General features: G+C 61.2%; 1 protein-coding gene across 2 annotated transcripts; it reads left to right on the forward strand.

Moving 5' to 3' along the window:
- Window positions 1-5,600: 5,600 nt before the first annotated feature.
- Sin3b (SIN3 transcription regulator family member B) lies at window positions 5,601-26,818 on the forward strand. 2 transcript variants are annotated; one of them, XM_004873260.4, is made up of 19 exons: window positions 5,601-5,737; window positions 5,998-6,104; window positions 7,378-7,531; window positions 11,327-11,527; window positions 11,987-12,130; window positions 14,825-14,947; window positions 15,045-15,134; window positions 15,301-15,419; window positions 15,894-16,101; window positions 16,717-16,833; window positions 17,826-18,064; window positions 18,814-18,997; window positions 20,233-20,866; window positions 21,483-21,652; window positions 23,772-23,945; window positions 24,021-24,113; window positions 25,381-25,475; window positions 25,608-25,812; window positions 25,894-26,818. In XM_004873260.4, exons 1-19 carry the CDS (start codon window positions 5,639-5,641, stop codon window positions 26,122-26,124), a joined length of 3,387 nt encoding a protein of 1,128 aa, XP_004873317.2. In that variant the 5' UTR covers window positions 5,601-5,638; the 3' UTR covers window positions 26,125-26,818. The 2 variants fall into 2 exon arrangements, with proteins under 2 accessions (XP_004873317.2, XP_004873320.2); XM_004873263.3 differs by lacking the exons at window positions 24,021-24,113; window positions 25,381-25,475; window positions 25,608-25,812; window positions 25,894-26,818 and adding an exon at window positions 22,299-22,442 and having other exon boundaries at window positions 23,772-23,939.
- The last annotated feature ends 40 nt before the right edge of the window (window positions 26,819-26,858 follow it).

Consider the following 26,858-nt stretch of genomic DNA (forward strand, 5'->3'; position numbering starts at 1 on the left):
GAAAAAAAAATCTCTCGTGGCTCTTTGCAGTCAACCCCTCCCTGATCTCTTGGAATCAATTCATGTTGCCAAAAGGATTAAAATCTAATCACTAAAATGACCTTTTGCATATAAAATACACAGGACCGTGTTTTTAAAAAAGCAAGATACTTTAGTTATGAAATAGCTAGTTAGAATTGTTTTGACCTTAATGTACTAGTCTTTGTAGAATATATGAATCAAGATAGTTTCAGACTAGGGCTAGATGATTTTTTAAAAAATGGAATTTAATTCTACAGAAATTAGTCTCTGTGGGACCAACTGCACTGAAAGGCAAAGGCACAAAATTCTCAGATATCTGTTCCTATGTGTAACTGGACCTGTCTCAAAATTCACCCCTGCTACAATAGGCATAGGGCAAAATCTCTACTTTGCATACAGATACACCTTTTCTACTCGAAAAGCTTCACCAATTCTTCCAAGCACAAGACCTTATGTTTATCAACATCTTGAACTCCACTGAGCCCAGGGACACATGCGGCCAAAAAGAAAGGAACTTTGTAGTTGTTGTTGCAGAACTGGGGTTGATCCCAGGGCCTTAATACTGAGCCACACCCTCAGCCCTTTATATTTTGTATTTTAAAGGCAGGGTCTTCTAAGTCACTAAGTTGCCCAGCCTGGGCACAAACTCGAGATTCTCCTGCCTCAGCCTCCCAGAGTGCTGGAATCACAGGCAGGCCCCACTGCACTTGGCTTCTGGATAGGGATTTTTGACAAGGATACCTTATAGGTATATTAGTTCTCTATCTCTGTCTGTCTCTCTGTGTTAGGGCTGTGTCTAGACATCCCCCAAAGCCTCACGTGGTCATAGGTGGGGATTTTCAGAGGTGGCTGGATCTAGAGAGTGTGGTTAAAGCTGGGATGAAGGGTGTGTGGTTACTAAGTCAGTCCACTGATTGGTTTGGCATAATTCTGTGTATGGATAATGGAAAGACCCTCCCTGAGTGTGAATGATATCCTTCCTAGGGGCATGTAGCCTGGATAAAATACAAGGGGCAGAAAGAAGGCTGCTAGGGCCAGGGATTCAGCTCAGTGGTTCCACTGCTTGCCTCACAAGCACAAGGTCCCGAGTTCGATCCCCAGTATCATGAGAAAGAAAGAAAGAAAGAAAGAAAGAAAGAGGGCTGCTGTCATCAGTTGCTGTTTCTTCACTACCTCAATGATTTGCTGCCTTCTGCCAACCATGAACTGTTTCTCCTCTGCAATGCCCCTTTGCCATACCACCCTGCCTTGAAGTCACCCAACTATGAACTGAAACCTCTACAAGCTGTGATCTAAATAAACCTTTTCTCAGCCAGGCTTTGTGGCACATGCCTGTAATCCTAGCACTTGGGAGGCTGAGGCAGGCGGATTACCATGAGTTTGAGTACAGTCTGGTCTACACAGTGAGTTCAAGGCCAGCCTGAACTACATAGCCAGGCCCTATCTCAAAACACCAAAAACAACACAAACCACCACCACTGACACAACCTACCCTTATCATCTCCTAAATTCTGTGGGCAGGGCTTGACTGGGCTCAGGGCTCAAGCAGGCCAGCTGCACAGGGCGGTCACTGAGAAGCGCAGGGGCTGCCCAAGGCTCAGGCATACTGTGGGCAGAACCTCGTCCTCAGATGAGGGCTCAGCTCCTGCGGAGTTGCCCTCTCCTCAGGCAGTTTTCGTTTTTATTTTTGAGACAGGGTCCCACTACATAGTCCAGGCTGTTCCTTGAACTCACTATGGAGCCCAGATTGGCTTCAAACTTGCTGTGATCCTCCGGTTTCAGCCTCCTGAGTCCTGGGATGATAGGCGTGTGCCTTCACACCTTGCTTGCCTGGACAGTTTGCAAAACAGCCAATTCCTTCTTCAAAGCATTTCTCTGCCCCTCTTGTCCTGCCCTCCAGGCTCTTTAGACCCTGTCCCAGATTAAGCTAGGCCCACCCTGCATACCTTCTCCACTTATCAGCTCCAAATCAGCTCACCTGGGACCTTAAACACACCAGCAGAGTCCTCTCACCTCTGCCATCAGAGTGACTGATGTGGTTTGGATGGGGCCTCAGTGTGTCTCCCAAAAGTTCACGTGCTGGGAGCAAAGTCCCCACCTTGGTGGTGATGTTGAGAGGTGGTGGGACCTTTAAGAGGCAGGGCCTAGTGGGAGGAAGTGAGGTTATGGGGGGGCATGGCCACTCCCTGGCTCTTCCTCTTACTTGCTCCCAGCCCTGAGCAGGAGGTGTTCCCATCTGCCCCTCTTTCCCTCCCTGCCTCCTGGCACCCAAGCAGCAGGGGCAACCAATCATGGTTCAGGCCTGCAGAGCTTTGGGCCACTACGCACCTTTCCTATCTGTAGGCTGATTTACCTCGGGTGCCTGCTGTAGTGATAGAAAGCTGACACAGTATGCATACCGGGGGCAGGGGTCTTGCTCCCCAAAGCACACAATTCTGGACTTCAGAGATTTGAGTTACCTAGGAGGACTACATTAACTCAAAATGGGATCTTTCAATCTTCTCTTTCATTTTTTTCCAGTGCTGGGGATGGATTTCCGGGGCCTGGCGCTTACTAGACAGGCATTCTTCCACTGAGCTCCCAGAGCTCCCCTCAGCCTTTATGTTTGCAGTATTTAGAGCTGAGGTCTTGCTATGTATTATCCAGGCTGCCCATGAACTTTCAACCCTCTTGCCTCAGCCTCCAGAGTAATTGGCATGATTGGAATGCCTGAGCTGGCGATTAGGGCATGGCCAGTTGGCAGGGCAAGTGGGTGTGACCTGTCAGTCACAGAGACCCCAGAGACCCGTGCCCAAGCCCTGTACCTGGAACCAATCAGAGAGTGCTATTTTGAAATCCTCTCTGGAGAACTCAAGCAGGTTTCCGATAGGCTGGCCTGGGCCTGACGTCAGCCCAAGGGGCGGGAGATACAAAAGATGGCAGCGCCGGCCTCGAGGCCTCTGTGCTCTTTTACAGCCATAGGCTCTCACCCTGTCGCGTGTACGTCTCCTACTTTTAATTGGCCCACATTTGCTCTGCAAAGCAATTTCTTTTTCTACCCTGAAGAGATGTAAAACCTACCCTCCTTTTGCGCTTATTTTGTCCAATTCTTTGTTTAGGGCAAGAAGGACCTGGAAAGAATCTCCAGAAGGGTCCCCAGCGCCCTGGGACCCCAGGGTAACCCCGTCGTGCCTGGGTCGATCCGGTCTTTTTCACCTTGCTAACCGCTGTCCTGGGGGAGATCTACCTAAGGATCCTACTTTTCATGCCCAGAGGATGGGGAAATAGCAACCTACACCCCGGAAGAGGGGGCATTGCCCACGAGCCCCCCTTCACGGCCCATGCGCTGTCAGCCTTGTGTACAGCCCTGCGCTGTGCGGGCAGTGTGACCCGCCTGAACCCTGGCTCTTCAGGAGGTCCAGGCTGCTTGGGCAGCTGCCCCTTCAGGGATGGGCGGGAGGGGGTGGAGGCCCTTTCTGGGCCCAGAGCCATGGATCCTGGATGCTTCTGGCCCATTCTCTGCCCTGTGACCAGCACCATGTCCTCCACCTCCTTTTCCCCACCTTCATGGCTCTTGTTCTGGTCCCAGCGCCCATCATCCTTTGCCTAAGGGATGAAACAGTCTCCTGGCACCTCCTTGCGCCCCTGCAAGCCCTTCCCTGCATGTGACCACTTCTGAGGGCAGTGTCTTTGTTCCAAACCCACAGCTCATTCCATGAAGTGCTGCACAGTCAGCCCCTCTTCCCTGGTGTTTATTGTCCTGCACTCTTTCTCCCCCTACCTCTCAGAACACTAGTTTTTGTTTTGGGTTTTGAGATAGGGTCTTGGTATATAGTTCAGACTGGCTTTGAACTCACTATGTGGCCTAGGCTGGCCTTGAACTCACAAAGATCCTCCTGTGTCAGCCTCTCCAGTGCTGGGATTGCAGGCATTCGCCACCATGTCTAAGTACTTTCTCTTTGTGACTTGAAAACGTACAAAGGATGTACATGTACCAACTTCCCACAAGGAATGCAAACATTTTGTATTACACAGGTGTCCCAATAAATTTTATTTATTTATTTATTTGGTACTGGGGATCAAACAAGGGTCCTTGCGCTTGCGTAGCAGGCAGTGAAACCACTGAGCTAAATCCCCAGCCCAGTAAATTTTAAAAATAAAGAAAACCTACAAAGGAAAAATCACTGTCTCTTGCCACTGCAGTATTTGCTACAGTTGAAACTTTACATTTGTGTGTTGATTATTCAATTCTTGTCTATGCTGAATGAGAATTCTCCAAGGCCAAGCTCCATGTTAGATTTCATTGTTTTATTCCCTGTGTGTAGCACCGTTCCATTTGACTCTCGGGATTCCCATGTCTCTTCACATAAAATGAGATGCTGCTTGGTTATTCGTTGAAGGTTCATTTATTTGACACACACCCACGTGACTCTGGCCAGGATCTGCGGTAGGGATGAACCACAAGACAAAGGTGATGTAGGAGGGAATGTGGGGAGATGAGCAGGAGCTCCGGTGACGCTAAGGCTGGGTTCCCAAGCCCACATGGGTGTCTCTGGGTGACAAGGAGAGGGTGAGGTGCTTGTGGTCAGAGAGACGGTGCCCTGGGTCCTAGAAGGGCCAGCCGCCCAGGCAATGGCAGGAGGCTCGGTGCCACAGAGGGTATGGCTTGGCTGGAAAAGTCTCCGGAAATGATTACTAGGCCCTGCAATGTTGCAAGTGGGTGATTAGATTTCAGCTTGGAAGAGACAAGGAGACCTTGGAGGTTTGGGAGTAGGGGAGTAGGGGAGGAATGATACATGTTCTCTGTGGATGTTTTGTTTCTTTCTGCTTTTTGTTGTTTTTTGGTATTGAGGATTGAACCAACCTCTTTCCCACTGAGCTACCTCCCCAGCATCCTCCCACTTTTAAAAGTTTTTCTGTTTCAATTTGAGACAGGATCTTACTAACTTGCTAAATTGCCCGGGCTGGAGTCAAACTTGTGATCCTCCTGCCTCAGCCTCCCAGAGTGCTGTGACCCACCCTCTTCATACCACCTGGGGTGGGAACCTTGGGAGGCCCATGGGGCCCTGAACCGGTCCAGACAATGATGGGGTCACGGACAGGGAAGTGAAGCTAAGCGCAGCAGATTAAGCTGAGGACCATAGCAAAAGTACGCGGCCCAGAGCCTTGTGTCGGGTGCCGCATGCCCATACCTCATTATCACGTCGACCCGTGAAGCAGGGATCCACCAGCTGTTCCTACACTGGGCCCGGCAGCAGGGACCTCAGGCTGGACAGACACTGGGACGCGGCTGTGCTCCAATAAAATCCATCTACCAACCCTGAAATGTGCATTTCACAAAATTTTCGTGTGTCATGAAATAGTGTTTCGATTTTTTTCCCCAACTCAAGGTAAATCTGTAAAACCTATCCGGAGCTTGCTGGGGCAGACCGAAAAAGTAGGCAACAGGTCCTGCTCAGCCAAAGCCGGGTCTGTCAATCCCGAGCTAGGTTCCGACTTCAGAGCGAGCCGCCTCCCGCGACTTCCGCCAGCGGCCACGCCCACCTCCCTCGCAGCCCCAGGCCCCACCCAGGGGCGGGGAGGCGCATGCGCCGCGCGGCCTGGCGCGGGGGCGGGGCGCCGCGGCTGAACTTCCAACATGGCGCACGCTGGCGGCGGGGGTCCCGCCGGCCGGGGGCTCAGCGGCGCCCGCTGGAGTCGCTCGGGCTCCGCGGGCCACGAGAAGCTGCCGGTGCACGTGAGTGGCGCCCTGCTCCCCAGGACCCGGCCCTGCGCTCCCGTGGTCCCTTGGCCCGGCGCCGCCCGCCCCGGCTCCGCCCGGCCCTCCCTCGGCCTCCCCTGGGGCGCAGCTCGCGACCCCCGACCCCTGGGCGCCCGCGGGCTCGCCCCGTGCCCTCCCTTCGCCTGCACTCCGCACTCCAGACCCCAGCCCCGCCCTGCTCCTCGTCCTCCCCGTCCCCCGCGACCCCGGCCCTCAGCGCCCCCGCCCTCCCGCAGGTGGAGGACGCCCTCACCTACCTGGACCAGGTGAAGATCCGCTTCGGCAGCGACCCCGCCACCTACAACGGCTTCCTGGAGATCATGAAGGAGTTCAAGAGCCAGAGGTGACCGCGGGGATCCTCCCAGCCTGGGTACCCCCGCCCGAGCCCCCATCCGATGCCCCCGCAGCCCAGTGACCTTGCAGTAGGTTGTCCCCATTCCCAGTCTCAACTCCTAAAAAAATGGGGCTGCGTGGTCCCCACCTTGTGCTGCAGTGGGGACTCCTGGAAAGAGGGCGGGGGTCTCTGAGAGGCAGGCAGAGTTGGGTTCTTTATTTAATTTAATTTATTTTTTTGGTGCCGGGGATTGAACTCGGGACCTTGCGCTTTCCAGGCAGGCGCTGGAACCACTGAGCTAAATCTTCGCCCCTAGGTTCTGTATTTTATTTTGTTTTTGGTACGGGGATCAAACTCAGGTCCTTGAGCTTGCAAGGCAAGGCATCGGAACCCCTGAGCTAAATCCCCGGCCCCAAGGTTCTTTATTTTAAACGTTGGTTTTTATGTGAGTTTTATTCATGAAAGATCTAGAGAGGTTAACTTTGATGTTGTTTTTTTTTTTTTTTTTTGGTTTTGTAAACCATTGCATGAAAATATTTCTTGATTGAATGTGTTTTGGCCCTGTCTCCCCCTTAAATCTATTCCCAAGGTGTCTCTCTTCGCGCCCCCTTAATCCCAAGCATGCTTGGAAGTAAGGCACACATAATGTTTAGTAAGAAACCTGGCAGATAGAAGGTGTTATCATTCATGGGCCATTTTTTAGGCACAGAATTGGGAGGCCTGAGATGGTGGAGGTACTCCAGGATCAGGCCTTTGTATTTCATGGAACACTTGCTGTGCCTTGCAGTAGGTAAGGGATCCACCTTCATGGCAGAGACAGGATTACAACTCAGGCCCTCAGACTCCCTAGATTCTTGTAAGTCCCAAGGCTACCACGCTGGTGCCCTCCCTTAGGCCATGGTCACCTGTGGTCATGGGGCGTTGTACTCAGTTGCTTAGCTCAAAATCTGTGTCATCAGCAGTCTTGGGTTCGTACAAAAAGAGTGAAGTTGTCATATTGCTAAGAAGACTCTGGCCTCCTGCTACTCTCTAACTTGTGCTGAGATTTTCTGAACCGGTGTGTGTGGTCAGAGTGTTTTGGGGAGCTGTGCTGTGTGAATGTTTTACAGTGCTCACCGAGGGGGCCCCGGGGCCAGGCCTGGCACCTGGGAGGTAGACAGATGGTGTCGCCTTGGTCCCGTGTTGGAAGTTTGCGACTGTGGCGGTGTAGGCATCGGGAGCGGGGTGGGCGTGGACCTTGCTCCCCGGACCCTCTTGCCCACTCGTGGTCCCCTCCCTTCAGCATCGACACTCCCGGAGTCATCAGACGCGTGTCCCAGCTCTTCCACGAGCACCCAGACCTCATCGTCGGATTTAATGCCTTCCTTCCCCTCGGATACAGGATAGACATTCCCAAGAACGGCAAGATAAACATTCAGTCACCTCTAATGAGCCAGGTACGGTGGTTCCGGTGGTCGGGGCCTGCTGGGTCCCCTTCGTGTCCTTGCTGAGACCCAGCGTGAGACCCGTTCACTTAGGAGTAGGGGTTGGGGTGCAGCCTGGTGGTGGAGCGTGTGCTTGGCACATGTGAGGCCCTGGGTTTGGTCTGCGTACACACGCTCAGGGCACCGTCCTGACGGAGTGAGTGTGAAGTCCGATGACAGCGGAGCCATGCTGAGGACTGGGCGCGGGGCTGGGGCCCTGCCTGGCCGGCCCGCCAGCACTCTTGGTGTCACCAGCGGAGTGAAGTGGGTGCGCTGTGTGTGTCTTCAATAGCTGTTTTCATGGTTGGCATTTCTGGGGTCATAGGCTCAGCTCAGGCTTGGGCTTTTGAAGCCTTTTGGGGGTGACAGCTTGCTACCCTGTCTCTGAACCCCTTCTTGCTAAACCACCCCCGGACCCTCTGAACGGAAAAGCCTGTTTGAGCTTAACTTGGGTAAGGAACCGGTGTGTTTGTCTCTGTCTCAGCACAGGTGGTTTTTAGGCCCCAATTCTTGCTTACAGGGGGCGGGGTGCCGCCCAGTGCATTGTGGGACCTCAGCAGCATCACCAGATAGTCACCCCGTTGTGACAGCCAGCAATGTCTGCAGACGCTGCCCCGTGTCTGCTGGGCCAGAGCCACCCCTGCTGCAGACCGGGCTCTAAGTGACCACAGGGGCCGGCAGGGCACGGGTGAGGCTTTGGCCAGCGACACGGGTGTCTCCCTTGGAGGGAGTTGGATGCACAGAGGAGACGAAGGGAGGGAGGGGCAAGGCCTTGAGGCTCTGCCTCCCTGTGCCGAGGTGAGCCCCACGAGGGGGTGCAGCGGGAACCCGGGTGCCCTGGCTGCTGAGGCCCAGTGTGCTCGCTTCCTCTTCCCATTTGCTGAGGGAATTGACCAGCGTGGGCTGGGAAAGCCAGGCCTGGGAGGGCGTGTCGCAGCCTCCCTCTGTGGAAGTGACCTTGCTGCTGTCTGGGCTTCAGGGCCCCACTTTCCTGCTGGATCTCAGCATGCTCCTGGCTGGATTCGGAATCTGCTCTGCCCTGAATGGCAGGGGTGCCTGCTCCTCCCACCCCAATGGGACGTCCCACAGGCCTTGCCAGGGAGTATGGGGCTTCCTTGCAGTGCTAGGGTGCAGCCTTGCAGCCCAGGCAGCCATGGGTGCCCCGGGGCCACTGGCTTCCCCTGGCCGGGACAGACCCAGCAGCCACCCCTCCCAGCAGGAGAGCCGGGTGCTGGCTTCCCAGCGGCGATGCCCATGAGGTGCCCTTTGGCGGCCATGGTGACCGCGAAGCCCAGCAGACTCCCACATGGGAGGTCCCGGGGGTTCTTTTCTGGTTTGTATTTTGGGCTCACAGTTTAAACTGCAGCTTGCTTGTTCTTTTGTCTTCTTGTGAAGCCTTCCGACTGTGGACAGGAGGTGGCTGTGGGCGCTGGGGGAAGGGCAGGAGGCCACATCTCCGAGTCACCAAGTGTGTGTGGGGGGCCAGAACACCCTGTGAGAACCTAGGTCTGGGGACAGACTTGTGCTAACCGGTGAGGACCAGGGGAGTCGGGGAAAGGGCGCCCCCTGCTGGCCTGAGCGGCAGCCACGTCTCCTAAGACATCCTACCCCTCCACCCCTCCTCAAGGCATCCTCACACCGCCCTGGGTTCAGCCCTGCAGAGTAGCATGCGCCTGTGATCCCCCCACTCGGGAGGCTGAGGCAGGAGGATTGCAGGTTTAGTGATTTCGTGAGCCCGTGTTTCACAATATAAAGAAAAAAGGGCTGGGTGTGGAGCTATCTCAGTTCCATCTCATGTACTACAGAAAAAGAAAGCCAAGCTGGAAGAGGCTCAGCTTCACTGTGTGTTGGCGCCGCCTTCCTGGCAACGGTGAGGCCCGCGGGCAGATGGGAGCATCTGTCCAGGCCAGGCCGGCTCCAGGGTCAGGAGCCGCAGCACAGGGGCCCAGGCGACTTCCCGGGAAAGTGTGGTCCCAGCCCGGGACAGGGCCCCCCTGGAGGCAGTGGGTCGCCCTTGGGCACACTTCCCGGTGACCCATTCACACCACAGCCGCCCTGGCGCCCCAGGGAGGCGCCCACCTCCCAGGCACTGCGGCCTCTGTACCCTGCTTCCCGGTGGGGACAGCCGGCCTGCGGGCTGGGGCCTCTGCTGTCCCCAAGGGACTGAGCTGGGGAAGGTGGCTGTGGGACAGGGCGGGCCGTGAGGAGGCGCCGGGAGGCCCTGCGCAGCTGCCCGGCCCTGCGTGGCTGGGTTTCTCCACTGTCCCAGGTGAGACGCTCCATGGGCTGTGGTGTCACCCACAGCACGTGAGCCCGGCAAGCCTGGCCATCCGAGAGTTGCCCTTCCTGGCGTTCAGGGTCTCCACAGTGTTGTGTGGCCATCGCCACTGCTTCAGAACGTTCTGTCACCCCAAAACAGACCTGTCCCCCCCCCACACACTCCGGTCCCCGCAGTGAGCTCTGCTCCGTCCTGTCCTGTGGCCCCACCTGCTCTGGACGTTTGCGTCAGAGCAGCCCTTTCCGTGTGGCCTGTATTGCTGCGGTCACGTCGGGGTTTTGATGTTCATCCCTGGGGTGGCTGTGTCATCCTCACCCCGTAATTTTGTTTTGTTTGTTCCTTGCAGTACTCAGGATTGAAACCAGGGCCTTCTCACTGAGCTCCATCCCCAGCTCGTTTTTAGACGTGGCCTTGCTGAATTGCCCAGGCTGGGCTGGAGCTTGGGACCCTCCTGCCTCAGCCTCCCCGCGTGGTTGGTGTGTGGTCGAGCCCCCCTCTCCCTGGTGCCCTGGCTGTGAGCGCCACTGTGGGCAGGCCCTGTGGCCCTGTTCAGACCTCGTGCCCGGCTGTCCCTCGCTGTGCAGTTGCAGTGTTCAGCTTGTTGACCCAGAGGCTGCTCTGCCGCACCCGGGCAACCTGCGCAGGGAGGGAAATCACGGACAGCCCCAGGCGTTGGCCGGCCTGGCCCGGGCGTGTCTGCTCTGTTCCCGAGGTCCTCATGCGCCCTCCTGTGCAGCCCTGCCCTTGGCGGGGTCGGCGCTGTCCCCTGCGCAGCCGAGTGGCCCCCCGTTCTGTTTCCCCTCGGATGGAGACCAGGGAGAGAATTGGATGGGAAGCCCGTGGCCGCTGGGGTTTTCTCTTTTTCCGTGGTGCTGGGGCTGGAGCACCACTCGCCCGAGCTGCGCCCCAGCCCGTCTGTACTGTGGTTCCCTGGAGAACACAGCTGTCGGTGGGCTCTACACTGCCAGGTGCGCTGAGGTGTCCACAGGGTGCGGCTTGAGGCAGGGCGGCCCAGCTCCTGGCTGCTGCACCAGGAGGGGCCTGGAGCTGTGCCTCTCAGGCCTGCGGCGGCTGTGTCTGCAGCCGGTGTCCCGTGAGGAGTCGGGCTGGGGACCAGTGCGGTGACTTGGGGACTCTCGGGGAAGACTGGGGAGTGTGCCCTGCGTGAGCCCTGCCTGCCCCACCCTCCGGGCCTCTGTAACAGCCCTGTTCGCAGACAGTTCACAAAGCCGACGCAGGCCAGTGTGGCCATGCAGGCCTGTAGTCCCAGGTGCTCAGGAGGCTGAGGCAGGAGGACTGGAAGTTCAAGGAGAGCCTGGACACTTAGCAAGACCCTGTCTGAAGCTAAGAAATAAGAAGGCCTGGGACATGGCTCAGAGTGCTGCCTGGCGTGTGGGAGCCTGGGCTGCCCACGGAGGGGAGGGCAGACCTGGCTGAGCGTGGGCCTGCGCCCAGCACGGCCCTGCGGTAACTGCTGGTCTCATTGTCAGGAGAACTCGCACGGCCACGGCGACTGCACGGAGGACTTCAGGCAGCAGGCGCCGTACAAGGAGGACAAGCCCCAGGGGCCGCTGGAGTCGGACTCCGTAGAGTTCAACAACGCCATCAGCTACGTGAACAAGATCAAGACCCGCTTCCTGGACCACCCCGAGATCTACAGGTCCTTCCTGGAGATCTTGCATACGTACCAGGTGGGGCCCGCAGGGGTGGGAGGACCCCAGGTGCCCCGCATGGCCTCTGTCCTGGTAACCTTCAGGGCAGGGCTGGCAGTTTCCCCTCCCGAGCAGGTGCTGTGGGTGCTCGTGGGAGCGGGCTGTGGCCCCGCACTGGGCTGCCCATCGGGTGTGTGGCCCGGCTTCATCCCAGCCCCGAGGGAGCAGGATGGACAGTTCCTCCCATCCAGGGCCCCGGTTGGCACGGCTGCTGCCCAGTGGGCCTGGAACAGCACCTGCCCGAGGGGAGGCTTGGGCACTGGGGCTGGGGCTGTGCCATCCTGGGTAAGGCTGACAGGGACAGACTGGGGAAGGCAGCCTTGGTTTTGCAGGCCCTTCCTGCCTGGCGACCGGGGCCTCTCTGTCCCTTCCCCGGGGTCCCCGTCTGCACTGCGCCACCTGGGTCTGGCCTCACGAGTCCCCTCCTGTCCCCTGCAGAAGGAGCAGCTGCATACCAAGGCCCGGCCATTCCGGGGCATGTCGGAGGAGGAGGTCTTCACGGAGGTGGCCAACCTCTTCCGCGGCCAGGAGGACCTGCTGTCCGAGTTCGGGCAGTTTCTGCCCGAGGCCAAGCGCTCGCTGGTGAGTGCCTGCGGGAGGCGGGGTGTGGGCATGGAGCTGGGCAGGGTGAGCCACCTGCCGGGCTGCTCGGTCCCTGGCTGGGCGAGCGGGGTGGGGCCTCGAGCCGGGGTCTCCCCTCCCACAGCCAGGCCAGGCCGTGGCACCTGCTCTGCCTCTCTTCCCCTTCCTTTTTTCTGATGGACGTAAGTTTTCTTGGGAAAGCTGAGATGCAGTTAATGCAACATAAAACCCACCTTTTCCATGTGCACGACCCGGTGGCATTCAGTACATTCGCAGTGTGTGCGGTCAGCACCTCTGTGTGGTTCTGGGGCCCTGTCCCTGGGAGCCACCATCCACTTCCTGTCCCCATGGAGTTGCCGGTCTAGACACACCATGTCTGTGGGATGACACACCATGTGGCCTCTTGTGTCTGGCTGCTGTCACTCAGTGTCACGGTCTCCAGGTTCATTCATGCTGTGGCTGTGTCAGCCACTTGTTCCTTTTTTCATGGCCAAGTAATATTCCATCTTGCTGCTGTCCTCCGTATGTTTACTCATTCACCTGCAGATGGATGTGTGGGCTCGTTTGGTCCTCTGGCTGCTGTGAATGATGCTGCTGTGCAGTCAGGTACACGTGCTTGTCTGAACGCCCAGTTCCAGTCTTCAGTTTATACCTAGAGTAGAACTGCTGGATCGTGTAGTAACTTTGTGTGTTTATGTGTGGAGGGCTAGAGGTTGGCCCCAGGCCACTGAGCTGCACCCCCAACCCTTTCTGTGTTTTGAGACAAGGTCTCACTAAGCTGCCCAGGCCAACCTTGAGCTTGGAATGCTCCTGCCTCAGCCTCTCAGGTGCCTGGGATGCAGGCATGTGCCACCGCGCCTGACCTGTTAACTATTTGAACCCTGCCAGTTTTCCACAGCAGCTGTACGGCTGTACAAGTGTGCAGAGCCCGTGTGCTGGGTGCGCCGTGTTCCCGCTGCTTCGGCCAGCGTGACGTCACAGCCACAGTGCGGTGGCTCTGATGCTTCCCGGCCGCCTGGCCTGCTGCACGTCTCCTGTGCTTCTGACGTCTGCTCTGGAGAAATCCCTGTTTGGTCCTTGGCCAGTTCTTTTTTTTTTTTTTTTGGTACCGGGGATCAAACTCAGGATCTTGCGCTTGTGAGGCAGGTGGCAGAACCACTGAGCTACATCCCCCGGCCCTCCTTGGCCAGTTCTTAAATTTGTCTTTGTTGAGTCGTGAGACTGCTACAAGATCCTGACCTAGGTTTTCAGCTGTGTGGTCCTTGAGCTTGGGCAACAGGCGACGGAACCACTGAGCTAAGTCCCCGGCCCCCAGCTGTGTGCTTTGCAGCTGTGGTTCCCCCATTCTGCCCTCCCTCCCTTTCTTAGCCCCCCGGGCTGTGCAGAAGTACTGAGTTTCCGTGAAGCTCCCTGACCTCGCTTTCTGTACACCGCTCTAGCTTCCAGGGCTCAGGGTTGGGAACCGCTGGGGACCCGGAGGTTCTCCTTGTGTCTCCTTGCAACACTGCGCACGTCAAGCCCTGACGTTGCAGTTGAGTCATTGGCTTTCTTCCTCCCCCTGTACTGGGGCCTTCACAGTGAGCTCTGGCCCAGCCTATTTATTTTTTATCTTGAGATGGGGTCTCACTAAGTTGCTAGTAAATGCCCAGGGTGGGAATCTGGTGGTGGGAGTCCAGCGTGGTGGTGCACACCTGTGAGGCTGAGGCAGGAGGATTGCTGGGAGCTCAAGGGCAGCCTGGGCTACTTAGTTAAGGCCCAGCCTGGGCTGCATAGTGAGACCCTGTCTCAAAAAACCAAGAAGAAATGAAGAACGAGGTATGAAAAAGATACCAAAGAGGAAATGAGCCACTTTCCTGGCTGAGTCCGAGGTCTGGGTCAGGGTCAGTTAGCTTCCTCTGAGGGCCTGGGTGATGCGCAGTTCAAGCCCCGCAGTAGGAAGTAGCCACGGGCAGTGTGTGAACCAGTGTGTGTGGCTGTATGCCAATAAAACTACATGATAAACAGGCGCAGCCACAGCCAGGAAGCCTGGCTGTACAAGCTGGCCACCTTCGGCCTCCTGCCCGGTGGCCTGGGGCCACAGGAACCCGGCACTGTCATGCTGTCCCCGTCCGCTTGGCTGGGATTTGCAGGAGGCAGACAGCCTCCCGGATGGCGTAATTATTCAGGTGCATCCGGTTAGAGCCTCGTGGGGCCGAGGCAAAGTGCGTGACAGCTGTGGGCGTGCGTGCAGGGCCCAGTGAGCTCCGAGTCCTCCGCACGAGCCACCCTGTGTTCTCCCCAGACAGCTCCTTGGTGTGCACAGCACACACTGTGCTTTTACTTTTCCCTGTCCTGGGGACTGAACCGTGGGCCTCGTACTGAGCTATGTCCCTGGTGCTTTGTTGTTCATTTTGAGATGGGGTCTCACTGAGTTGCTGGGTTGCCCAGACTGGGTTTGAACCTGTGACCTTCCTGCCTCGGCTTCCTAGAAGCATCCACCACCATGTCCGGCACAGATGATGTCCTGCTGACCCCGCCCCTTTGGGTTGTGCTGCCCGTTTCCTTGCTCACGTGTCTGTGGTGACCTGACAGTGTCACGGTGACGGCCCTGCTGCACCCCTGCGTGTGGCCCTTCCGGGGCTCAGGCTGCGGGAGCCGCCGCCTCGGGCCGCAGGTGGGCCGTGTGGGTGCGGCGCTGACCTGGCCTCCCCGCAGTTCACAGGCAGCGGGCCATGCGAGGTGAGCGGCCCCCAGAAGAGCGAACGCGAGAAGGGCCTGGAGCACGGCCGGAAGCGGGCTCGGCCCTCCCTGCTGCGGCCCGTGTCTGCTCCCGCCAAGGTAAGCACGCCAGGCTGGGAGTGGGCCTCAGGATGCCCGCTGTCCCCTCAGCACGGCCCGGGAGGCCACAGCCTACGCAGGGGCTTTCTCTCTGCAGAAGAAGGTGAAGCTGCGGGGGACCAAGGACCTGTCGCTGGCCGCCGTGGGCAAGTACGGGACGCTGCAGGAGTTCTCCTTCTTTGACAAGGTGAGGCATGTCCCCTCCCCTCGGGCATGAGTGGGGCGGGGGGCATCTCTGTCCAGGTGGGGCTCGAGGACACCCAGCTGCCGCCCAAGGTGCTGGGCGGGGTAGGGCAGAGAGCAGCCGTGATGGCTGGGTGCATGCAGCCCCAGTGTGCTATGCCGGCCCACAGGTGCGTCGGGTGCTCAAGAGCCAGGAGGTCTACGAGAACTTCCTGCGCTGCATTGCACTCTTCAACCAGGAGCTGGTGTCGGGTGCTGAGCTCTTGCAGCTTGTCAGCCCGTTCCTGGGGTGAGTGGCGCCCCAGGGTAGAGGGGCCTGTTTGGAGCAGTCCCTGGGCTGGCGATGGGCGGCAGCAGCAAGGGCAGCTCCCCAGCAGCCCTGTGGTCATAAGAGGAATAGCTGAGCCCTGGGGCATGCTGAGGGGCTGCAGTGGGGTGGTGGGTGGGCGGCCAAAGTCAGCATAGGATGCCACATAGGATGTTTTCCACTCAAATGCCTGACCACTTTCATCCAAGGACCGCTGCTCGGCCCAGGTTCCCAAGCTCCCAGCTTCTTCCGTGTGGGGTCATGGTCTTGTCCCCACCTCACAAAGCAGTGTCCGGGGTGCACAAGGGATGCCCCACGGTGTCACAATGAGAGCACAAAGCACTCGGCACAGGGCAGTTGGTGCAGAGCTGGGCTCCGTGAGGCGCAGCCTGTCTGCCGCAGACAGGGAGGTGGGTGGAGGGTTCAGCCGGGCCTGCAGCTGTGCCCATGTCTTAGGAAGTTCCCGGAGCTCTTTGCACAGTTCAAGTCCTTCCTGGGGGTGAAGGAGCTGTCGTTTGCGCCCCCGCTGAGCGAACGCTCTGGGGACGGCATGAGCCGTGAGATCGACTACGCATCCTGCAAGCGCATCGGGTCCAGCTACCGGGCGCTGCCCAAGACCTACCAGCAGCCACGGTGCAGCGGGAGGACGGCCATCTGCAAAGAGGTGGCTGCGGCTGCAGGCGGGCGGCACAGGCCGGGTGGGCTGGGCCCCCGAGGGTCAGGTACCAGGGTGCAGGGTGTCCCAGGGCCGTGGGCCCTGTGGCCTTGGCTGAACGTGGGGCTGCTTCCTCACCGTGTGGACCTGGACTGGTCACTGCCAGGACCCACTGTGTCTCAAGGTCGCTGTTCTCAGTGAGGCTCCGCACCACTACAGGGTGCTTCTCGGGGTGTGCACGGTTGTTACCACATTTCCGGAATCCAAGGTGCTGGTAGATGGCAGCGGTCACCAAAACCACGAGCCACGTCTGGCCCACTGCCTGGCCAGGCGTGCCAATAAAGTGTTGTTAGCACAAGGCCCTGCCTGGCTGTGGCCGTGTCACTGTGGCTGGTCGCAGCTGCGCCTGCAGGCCCGGGTGCCCACAGACCCTGGTCTCTGCCCGGCCTGTGCGTGGAGAGCTTGCTGCCCCGGGACAGCCGAGCGTCTCTCTGCCACAGCCTTAGAGTCCTCAGTGACCCGGGGTCCCCTCCCCGTGAGTGCAGCCAGGTCGCTCGCCACCGGAAGGTCGGGGACCCCGCTGTGCAGGCCCGAGGGCCGCTGCCGACTCGCCCCTGCGTGCAGGTTCTGAACGACACCTGGGTCTCCTTCCCCTCCTGGTCGGAGGACTCCACCTTCGTCAGCTCCAAGAAGACGCCGTACGAGGAGCAGCTGCACCGCTGTGAGGATGAGCGGTTCGAGGTGTGTGCCCGCCGAGCCTGCCACTCCCTCCCGGGCTGCCCTGCAGCTGGTCCTCCAGGCGGCCTGGGTCCCAACACGACATCCTGTCTGCTGTCCCAGCGACTCAGGAGGCTGAGGCAGGAGGATCCCAGGTTCCAGCCCAGCCCGGACATTTCAGCAAGACCGTCTCAAGTTTAAAAAATAGCGGAAGGTGTAGCTCAGTGGTGAGCACTTGCCTACCGTGTACAAGGCCCTGAGTTTAATTCCTAGTGCTGCAAAAGAAAGTTAAACAAAGGTAGCTTTATTTTTTCATTGACACTTTGACAGAGATCATTGTTCCAGGTATCTTTCCCTGCTTTCCCCGGAAGCAGTGGTGTCCCGTAAAACTAGCACAGACCAGGTGTGGTGGCCACACCTGTAATTCCTGGGAGGGAGGCTGAGGCAGGAGGGTTGCCATGAGTTCAAGGCCAGCCTGAACTACTTAGGAGACCCTATCTCAAAAAAATAAGTAGAACTCTAGCACCCTGTCATGGGCATGGTATTGACACTGAGACCCTCTCCGGTCTCCTGCACATCTCCCCAGGAGGACAGGCTCTCACTAAGTGGCCAAGTTGCCCTACCTGGGCCTGATCATGGGATCCTCCTGCCTTGACCTCCCCGCTGTCCCTGACCTGCCCATCCCAGTCGGGGTGATTCGTGACCCACAGAGTTGTGCTGCCTCACGGTTCTGGAGATCTGGAAGTGCAAGGTCCAGGGCTGGTGCCCGGCATAGGCAAAGCGGGTGGGAGAGAGGAGGGGCTGAGTCGGTGCTGCCGCTCAGCCACCCTCTGCCCCCAGTGCCCACCCTCCAGGATGGTCCCCCTGCGTGTGCCTGCGCCTGCCTCCGGCCCTCCCTCCTGTCCCCCTGGGCTGCTGGCCGCCTGTGTAAATGCAGTCCTCGTTGTGTCAATTTGGCTGAGTGGCGCCCGGTGGCCCAGCCGTGCCGCCTCGGTGCCAACCCTCCCTCCCTGCAGCTGGACGTGGTCCTGGAGACCAACCTGGCCACTATCCGCGTGCTGGAGAGTGTGCAGAAGAAGCTGTCGCGCATGGCGCCCGAGGACCAGGAGCGCTTCCGGCTGGACGACGCGCTGGGCGGCACGTCCGAGGTGATCCAGCGGCGCGCCATCCACCGCATCTACGGCGACAAGGCCCCCGAGATCATTGAGAGCCTCAAGAAGAACCCAGTTGCTGCCGTGCCCGTTGTCCTGAAGAGGTGCCCGCGCCCTCTGGGGTCCCCTGCGGTAACAGCCGTGCCATGTGGCCTCCAGGGTCGGGGCGAGACTCAGTCTGTGCTCAGTGCAGACGTGACTTTAGCAAGTCCTGGGGGCCACACTTGGTTGGTCCTGCAGATCTGAAGCCGCAGATGTGCAGGGCTAGTTGTGGCTCTTTCAGAACAAGTGGGCTGGGGGCCGGGGATGTAGCTCATGGTTTTGCCGCCTGCTGCGCAAGTGCAAGGACTTGAGTTTGATCCCCAGTACTAAAAAAACCCCCAAAAACCAAGTGGGCTGGGCTTACTGGCAGGAGGGGTAATCTCAGCTACCCCGGAGGCTGACACAGGAGGATCGCTCCATGGTCAGCACTTCTTGATGCACAAGCAGCCCTGGATTCTAGCCCCTGTACTGGGACGAGCCCTGTTTACAGATGAGACTGCTTGTGCCAGCCCATGGTGCTCCTTACGCAACTGTGCTGGCCGAGCTGTGCTGGGCCTGTGTCACGGAGCTGGGTGGGGCAGCTGTGGCAGGTGCTTCCCTCGGGCTCACTGCAGCCCGGGGTAGTCACAGTGGAGTGGCAGGGAGGGAAGGAACCGCACACCCAGCCCACCACTCCCAGAATGGGGTTGAACTAGGAATCCTCCTGCCTCAGCCTCCCAGAGAGAAGGCCACCATCGCCCTTCTCCCCTGTTGTGTTCAGCCGCTGCTCTGGCGCCTGCCCCTGAGCCCCTCGCCCCTTCCCTGCCCGCAGGCTGAAGGCCAAGGAGGAGGAGTGGCGGGAGGCACAGCAGGGCTTCAACAAGATCTGGCGTGAGCAGTATGAGAAGGCCTACCTCAAGTCGCTTGACCACCAGGCCGTGAACTTCAAGCAGAACGACACCAAGGCCCTGCGCTCCAAGAGCCTGCTCAACGAGATCGAGAGTGTGTATGACGAGGTGGGCGCCGCCTCCGCTGCGCAGCGCGAGGAGGCCCAGGAGTGACCCCTGCCTGCGGCTCTGCAACCTTACCCTCGGGAGACTGAGGCAGAGGGCCAGGGCCGGTTCTGAGGCCGCGTGCAGTGGCTGCAGGGCTCGGAGTGTTCACAGGTGGTGACTGCCAGCGCTGGCACAGTGGCTGGAGGTCGGGGCAGGTGGTGGGGCCCGTGGCGGGGCGGTGGCCGCTGTCCTCAGGCAGCCTCAGGTGATGCAGGGGAGTAGTGCAGGCCTCGCGTGGCCCAGCGTGGGACTGGGGACCCTGGGCACCAGCCCGACCCCTCGCTGCGGCTGGGGGCCCGGGTGCCTCTGCTGTGCAGTGGGTGTCTGCAGGCCAGGCAGCCCCCGCCGGCTGAGTCTGCGTGTCCGTGCCCTCGCCCCTCCCGCGCGCAGTGAGCAACAGCGGGCACTGGGCCTCACGGCTGCCGCTGACGGCGTCTCGGCCCTTCCTGTCTCCTTTGAGCCTCTCCCTCGTTTACCCGGGCTGGCTCCATCTGCCTTGCTCCTTGGCCTCCCGGGTGTGGGTGGCAGGTGGCTGCTGTGCCTGTCAGTGATGCCTGAGTACGCGTCCTGTGGTGAGATGGGGCCTCGGAAGCCAGGGAGCCCGGCCTGGGCCCCGCAGCCCTCGGGAAGGGAGCTCGGCCCCGTGTGGAGCCCCAGCTTCCTGCCCTGGGGATAGGAGCCTGTGGCACCCTCTGCGAGAGCCAGGCGTGTGGTGTGTGGGCTATAGGAAGCGGTGGGTCGGGGCCAGGGCTCGGCCAGAAGGCTCTGTGGTGAGGACAGAGGCCCAGTGTATGGAGGCCAGTGCACCCCCGTGAGACAGGACTGCAGGCCCCATGAGGCCTGCGGCCACCGTGCCGAGTCCTCTGCATGGCCGGGTGTGCGTCTGGGTATCACATCTTACTGGCCGGTGAGGGGGTGTGGGGCCTGGTGGCACCTGGGCCCTGCCCGGCCTGGCCCTGCCGTCAGCAGTGCTGGAGGCTTTGCCTGTGCAGGCTGGCCTGGGGGGCTCGCAGCGGTGCCGTCCCCAGCTGGCGACGGCCCGGACCTGGTGCCCCTCGGACCCCATCCCGAGTCCCCAGCAGCGCTGCCTCGGGACACACGGGGCAGGGGTGTAGGGGTGCAGAAGCGTTGGGGCGGGTGCCCCTGGCCCAGGACCTGCGGCAGCCCTGCCTGTCCCTCCCTGCCGGTCCCCACAGCACCAGGAGCAGCACTCCGAGGGCCGCAGCGCGCCAGCCAGCGAGCCGCACCTCATCTTCGTGTATGAGGACCGGCAGATCCTGGAGGATGCGGCGGCGCTCATCAGCTACTACGTGAAGCGGCAGCCGGCCATCCAGAAGGAGGACCAGGCCACCATCCACCAGCTGCTGCACCGCTTCCTGCCCGGCCTCTTCTCGCAGCAGCAGCAGCAGCAGCAGCAGCAGCCCGAGCCCGGCGTCTCCGACGACTCGGCCGACGAGGCTGCCCTGGCCACGGACCCTGGCGGTGGGGGCGGCACCCGGAGGAAGCCAGGGCCGCAGGGCGGCGCCCCCGAGGAGAAAGACAGGGACAAGGACAGAGGGGCCCCCGGGGAGGCGCCGGCCCCTGAGCGGCCCCCACCGCTGCCGCCCAAGGCGCTGGACGATGTGTACAGCCTCTTCTTCGCCAACAACAACTGGTACTTCTTCCTGCGGCTGCACCAGACGCTGTGCGCACGGCTGCTGAAGATCTACCGGCAGGCGCAGAAGCAGCTGCTGGAGCACCGCACCGAGAAGGAGCGCCAGCAGCTGCTGTGCGGCGGCCGGCGCGAGAAGGCCGGGGACCCAGCCATGGAGCTGCGCCTCAAGCAGCCCAGTAAGCACTGCCCCTGCCCAGCTCGGCTCGCAAGGCCGAGGCAGCCTGGATGATGCAGGGAGACCCTGCCCCAGAGTAAAAGTCCAGAGCGCGCGGGTGTGGCCCAGTGGTGAGGGCTGGCCCAGCCGGCCACCTTGCTCCCCCGCCGTCACCCCACGCCTGCAGTCGCACCCACGGACCCGGCCCGTGCACAGGGAGCACGCAGGAGGGCAGGCTGCTGGCCACAGGCGCACAGGGTCCGAGCAGCTGGGAGCCAGGCACCTGGATGCAGGGTCGGCTGCAGCCTGCGGGGACGCAGGCCGCTGAGGCACCAGGTCTCACACAGGAAGTTGCTGGCTGGCTGGGGTGCGGCCCAGGGGTCTGGTTCTGTGTCCAGCACTGCGAAAGGCAGAGTTGCCAGGGAGCGGATGGTTCACCCGGCGGGGCACCTCCTCCCTACACCCTGTCCCGGCCAGGAGACGTGCTGCACTCATGCTGGGCCCCACTACCGAGGCTGAGCTCTGGCCATGCTGCTCTGTCCCAGCCTATGGCTGGCTGCGTGCACCGGGCGGCCCGGGAGGGGTGGCGGGCCTGTCCCTGGGACCCGGCCCTGCGGCTCAGCCTGCTGCCCCCACAGGTGAGGTGGAGCTAGAGGAGTACTACCCAGCCTTCCTGGACATGGTGCGCAGCCTGCTGGAGGGCAGCATCGACCCCACGCAGTACGAGGACACGCTGCGCGAGATGTTCACCATCCATGCCTACATTGGCTTCACCATGGACAAGCTGGTGCAGAACATCGCGCGGCAGGTGAGGGTGAGGGTTAGGGTGGCGGTGGGGGGGCAGCCCTTCTCCGGCCCCTCCCTCGCCAGCCTGGGCTTGGAAGCCCAGCCCCTCCTGGGTTTCTGCTCCAGAGGGCTGGCCCCGTGCTCAGCGTGCAGGGCTCCCTATTTTTTTTTTTTTTTCAAACTCAGGTCTTTGTGCTTGCTGGGCAGGCAGCAGAACCGCTGAGCTCAATTTCCGGCCTCCCAGACCTCTCCTTTTTAAAAAGCTGAGATGAAATTCTCGTAAAATAAAATCAGTCATTGTAGTCAGGCATGGTGGGACACACCCATGATTCTAGCACTCTGGGAGGCTAAGGCAGGAAGATCACAAAATTGAGCCCAGCCTAGCAGTTTCCTGAGACTCTGTCTCAAAAATTAAGGGGCCGGGGATTTAGCTCAGTGGTTCCGCCAGCTGCTGCGCAAAGGAAGGTCCTGAGTTCGATCCCCGGTACCAAAAAAGCAGTGCACAGTTCTGGAGCATTCTAAGCATCTGTAATCCAAAACTCCCACATCCCATGTGCTCCGGAATCCAGACCTGCTGTCACCAACATGATGGCAGAACTGGGAAGTCACACGCCACGGAGCTTTGTCTTGCACAGAATTATTGAAAACAGCGCATGAAATCCCCTCAGGCTGTGTACACAGCGTGTGTAAGAAGCGTGAACAAGCTCTGGGTTTGCCTGGTCCCGACCCGAGACTCCTCGTTGCATATGTGCAAATACCCCGGAAACTGGAAGCAGGCCAAATCTAGAGCAGTTCCTGTCTGAGCGCTTGGGGTAAGGGACACCAGCCTGTACCCTGCTGAGCTGCCCGCGCCTCTGGGCTTGCCTGGCCTGGACATTGCAGTCAGTGGGGTCGTGAGGGGCGGCCTTTCATGTCGGGCTGCTGTCAGGCAGTGTCATCTCCAGGGTTTGTGCCCACGTGGCCTGGCCAGGGTGCCCTCCCTTGTCGCGGCTGAGTGATTTCCTGCTGTGTTGGTGGACGTGCTGTCTGCCCGTTCACCTGCCGGGACTTCACGATGGACGGCCAAGGGGTGCCCCTCGGTGTCAGCGAGGGAAACGGGCCTGCGACAGCGGGAGCCAGAGAGTGTCGCTGCCCCGGTCGGAGCCCCGCCGGCCCAGGACCTTGCTGTGCTGACTGCCGTCTCCTGCTTATCCAGTGGGCTGTCCCGGGAGGACAGCGCCATGGCCGCGCTCCTCAGCGCGCTGAGCCCCGGGCAAGCCGCTTCCTCCTGCGCCGGGGCTCCCAGGGTGCTGTGCGCCCTAGCTGGGCTCCTCCGTATGAGTGGCTGCTTCCCCTCGCCCTGCTGTGGGGACCCGGTGGCGCCTGTGTCCGGTGGCCATGTGTTACTCTGGGGTCGGGGCCTGTGGTTCTGGGCCTTGTCCCGCCACGTGGCCCCCGGTGTGTGTTCCGGCCTGTCCTGTGCCGTGCCTGGCGCTGCTGGGGTGGCTGCCATGTCCCTGCAGGCCTGCCCGTGCTGGGCAGCCGAGGGCACAGCCAGGGCCGCCCGTGGGGACCGGGACCAGGACTGTGGCCTAGGGGCACCGGGAGGCTGGCCAGGCCGGACGCCGGGCTCGGCGCTCAGACACAGCCCTTCGTGCCGCTCCCCCGCGGCCAGCAGAGCAGGGGCCTTGTGTCACCCCACAGGCCTGGTGTGAATTACGGGCTGAGCACCTTGGGTGGGCGCTGCCGTGGGAGAGCGGCCCCGTGTGTGGGCGCTGCCTCCCCGGCTGTCCGCTGTGGCGTAGGGTCCGCCGCTCCTGTGTGTCTGGTCCGTTGGGCTCTGGTCTCCCCTACGCTGCTCTGATCGGATCTGCCCTCGGCTCCTCTGGTTTGCTGTGCTCCGATTGGGTTCCGTGTGGTCTGAGCCGGTTCTGGGCAGTCTGAGCCGGTTCAGTGAGCCTGGCTACGTTACCATGGTTGGGGCCGGTTGAGTCGTCCGAGCCCAGCAGTGCGGTCTGGGCAGGTTCTGGGAGGTCCGAGCCTGTGGGGTGTGGTCCACTCTGGCCTGGTCCGGTCCATGGAGGCCCCCAGGGCCCATCGGGACCCCGGCCCGGCCCCCGCCTCACGCACGGCCTGCATCCCGCCGCCTCCCTGCCCCGCAGCTGCACCACCTGGTGAGCGACGACGTCTGCCTGAAGGTGGCGGAGCTGTACCTGGGGGAGAGGACGCGCGGGGCGGCTGGCGGGACCCTGTCCTCCCGCTGCGTGCGCGCCGCCCGCGAGACGAGCTACCAGTGGAGGGCCGAGCGCTGCATGGCCGACGAGAACTGCTTCAAGGTGAGGGCGGCCGCTGGCTGGCCGGTGCGTCTCGGGCGCCATGGCCGAGGCTTCAGTCTGTCCCCGCCCCGCCAGGTGATGTTCCTGCAGCGCAAGGGCCAGGTGATCATGACCATCGAGCTGCTGGACACGGAGGAGGCCCAGACCGAGGACCCCGTGGAGGTGCAGGTGGGACATGGGCAGGGACCCCCAGGGGGCCGGGCCCGTGGTGACCGTGGGACTCAGAGCCACCCTGTCCCCAGGGCCCAGGGATCCCGCGTCCATCTGCCTGGCCCTCGCCCTTGGGCCTGGGTCCAGCGCACGTGTGCGGGGTGCGTGTGAGTGCGTGCCTGCACGTGCACAGATGGGATACGGGAGTGCGCGTGACCATGCGTGTGCACGGGTCACTCAGTGAGGGTGCTGGCCTGCGGGTCCCGGGGCCGCCAGGACGAGCGACCCCAGTAGCCTCCCACCGCGGCCCTGGGGCCAGGTTGGGGCGCAGCCTGCCGTCCTGGCCCTGGCCTCCCTCCCTCCGTCGTCACCCCGTGTCCGCCACCCTCGGACACCAGCCGCCCGGTGGAGGCCCCGCCTCCTCCGCCGTGACCGCGCCCTGACCCGGCCTCCTCTCTGTAAGGCCGCACGCCAGGCACGGGCAGCCAGGATGGGGCTGCAGACGCAGCAGCGACCTCCGATGGGGCCCAGTGTCCCGTGTGCTGGGAGCCCCCAACCCAGGAGCCGCGCGGCTGCCTCCCACTTAGGCGCCTAAGAGCCTCCTCGGAGCCCAAGTCTGAGGCCAGCTGAGTGTGGGCAGGAAGGACCGTCACGGTCCTAGTCCTTGGGGAGGTGAGGCAGAGGACCCCAAGTTCACGCCCGGCCTGGGCACCTGTGCCAGAGCCTGCCTCAGGGTACAAACGGGCGGGGCGGGCTCAGTGGCGGCGTCACGGGGAAAGAAAGTGGTCGCAGCTGCCCGTTTCTCTCTGAACCAGAGCCGCCCAGGTTGGGTAGAGGCTCACCCCGCAGTGCTCCCCGCTCGCTGAGCTGCGTCCAGCCCTCTTCCAGGTGATTTCGAAGCAGGATCTCACTAAGTCATTAAGCTGCCTCCATTGGCCTGAAACTTGGGATCTTCCTGCCCCAGCCTCCTGGTAGCTGCACACGCTGCACCCCTGTGCCCGGCCTCTGCTTTACTCCTGTCTGTGTTCTGGTGTCCGTTCCTGCCCTTGGACCCTGCTGTATAAGCAGTGCCCCCATGTGAAGTCGCCTGTGAGGGACCCAGAAGGCCGTGCTGTGGCCTGGACTTGCTGAGCCTGAGTGCACACGCGGTCTGGTCATGAGGTCCCCATGAGTGGTGCAGTCCTGGGTCGGGGCCTCTGGACCCGCACAGTTGGCCCTGAGCCTGGGGCGGGGCACAGGCCCGGCCGACCAAGGCTGAGTCATGGGTGTCCTCTCCTCTCCCCAGCATCTGGCGCGCTACGTGGAGCAGTACGTGGGCACCGAGGGTGCATCCAGCTCGCCCACAGAGGGCTTCCTGCTGAAGCCCGTGTTCCTGCAGAGGTGAGGCTGGAGCAGCCACGGGCGGCTGGGCGGGAGGGCCCTGGCAGCGTCACACTCCCCAAAAGGACAGGGTGCCTTGGCGGGTTCCTGATCCAGTCTGCGCCCCCGTCCCCATCCCCCGGCCCGGCCTAGGAACCTGCGGAAGTTCCGGCGCTGGCAGTGCGAGCAGGTGCGAGCTCTGCGTGGTGACGCCCAGGGCCCCTGGCGGCGGCTGGTGGGGGTGGAGAGCGCGTGTGACGTGGACTGCCGCTTCAAGCTCAGCACCCACAAGATGGTGTTCATCGTCAACTCCGAGGACTACATGTACCGCCGCGGCACGCTCGGCCGGGCCAAGCAGGTGCGCTGGGGCCTGAGGCCGCCCTGGAGTGGGGAGCCCGGGCCTCGGTGGTGTGGGCCTGCCTGACGCGCCTCCCCGCAGGTGCAGCCCCTGGTGCTGCTCCGCCACCACCAGCACTTCGGGGAGTGGCACAGCCGCTGGCTGGAGGACAACGTGACCGGGGAGGCGGCCGGCCTGGTGCGGGACTGGCTCATGGGCGAGGAGGATGCGGACATGGTGCCCTGCAAGACGCTGTGTGAGACGGCCACGGTACACGGCCTGCCTGTCACGCGCTACCGTGTGCAGTACAGCCGCCGCCCGGCCTCGCCCTGAGCGCCCTGAGCCTCCTGGCCTCCTGGCCAAGGAAGGGGGCGGGGGCAGTGGTTCACGCCACCTCCCTAGCTCCGGCTCCAAGTCTGGTCTCGGATGCACGGGGGTGGGGACTGCAGTGGGGGCAGACCCCGGCCAGTGTCCGAGATGTCACGGGGATCCAGCCTTGCTGGCCACGGGTGCAGGGTCGGTCACTGAGAGGAGGAGTTGCAGGCGACGTCCTTGCTCCTCCGGTTGCACACGTTTATTCCTCTGTCCCACATCGTGGTCGCAGCTCGAGCAGCAGCCAGGGCGCCTGGGCCCCCCCTTGCCTCTGCTGCGCACAGGGTGCTGGGGTGCTGGGACCTGCGGCGTGCGGGGGCCTGGCCCCTCACTGCCACCCAGAGCCCAGGGGGACCAGGTGGCCCTGTGCTCAGCCCCTTCCTGCAGCAGAGCTGTGCCACACTGGGCGCCGCGGATCCCTGGGAGCCAGCGCCTGCCCCGTGTCCCCGCTGCCAGCAGCACCTTGGACGCCCCCGTCCCAGGAAGCAGGTTGAGTGGGGACGTGGGTGACGCTGAGCCCCGCATGCCTCTCGGATGCCTGTTCATTTTGAGGATTTCTGTTCTGGCCTTGATACCCCTTCGCAGCTGTTTTGAATGTAGTTTTCCTTTTCTATTTATTTGCACATGAAAATTACAAATTAAACATTGACGGGGAGCGCAGGCTTCAGGAATTGTTTCCGGGGCGAAAGCTGCCA

This window comes from Heterocephalus glaber, unplaced genomic scaffold (assembly GCF_053883595.1).
Source record: "Heterocephalus glaber isolate CG9 unplaced genomic scaffold, H.glaber_assembly_v1.0 deba00001761, whole genome shotgun sequence".
Classification (NCBI taxonomy): Eukaryota; Metazoa; Chordata; class Mammalia; order Rodentia; family Bathyergidae; genus Heterocephalus; species Heterocephalus glaber.

What these genes read in the sequence shown, in the direction of transcription:
- Sin3b (XM_004873260.4), top strand. Translation starts at nt 5,639, where the DNA reads ATGGCGCACGCTGGCGGCGGGGGTCCCGCCGGCCGGGGGCTCAGCGGC. An exon ending in CCGTGTCTGCTCCCGCCAAG is followed by an intron (nt 14,948 to 15,044) that starts GTAAGCACGCCA and finishes TTCTCTCTGCAG; the next exon opens with AAGAAGGTGAAGCTGCGGGG. An exon ending in TCGAGAGTGTGTATGACGAG is followed by an intron (nt 18,998 to 20,232) that starts GTGGGCGCCGCC and finishes CGGTCCCCACAG; the next exon opens with CACCAGGAGCAGCACTCCGA.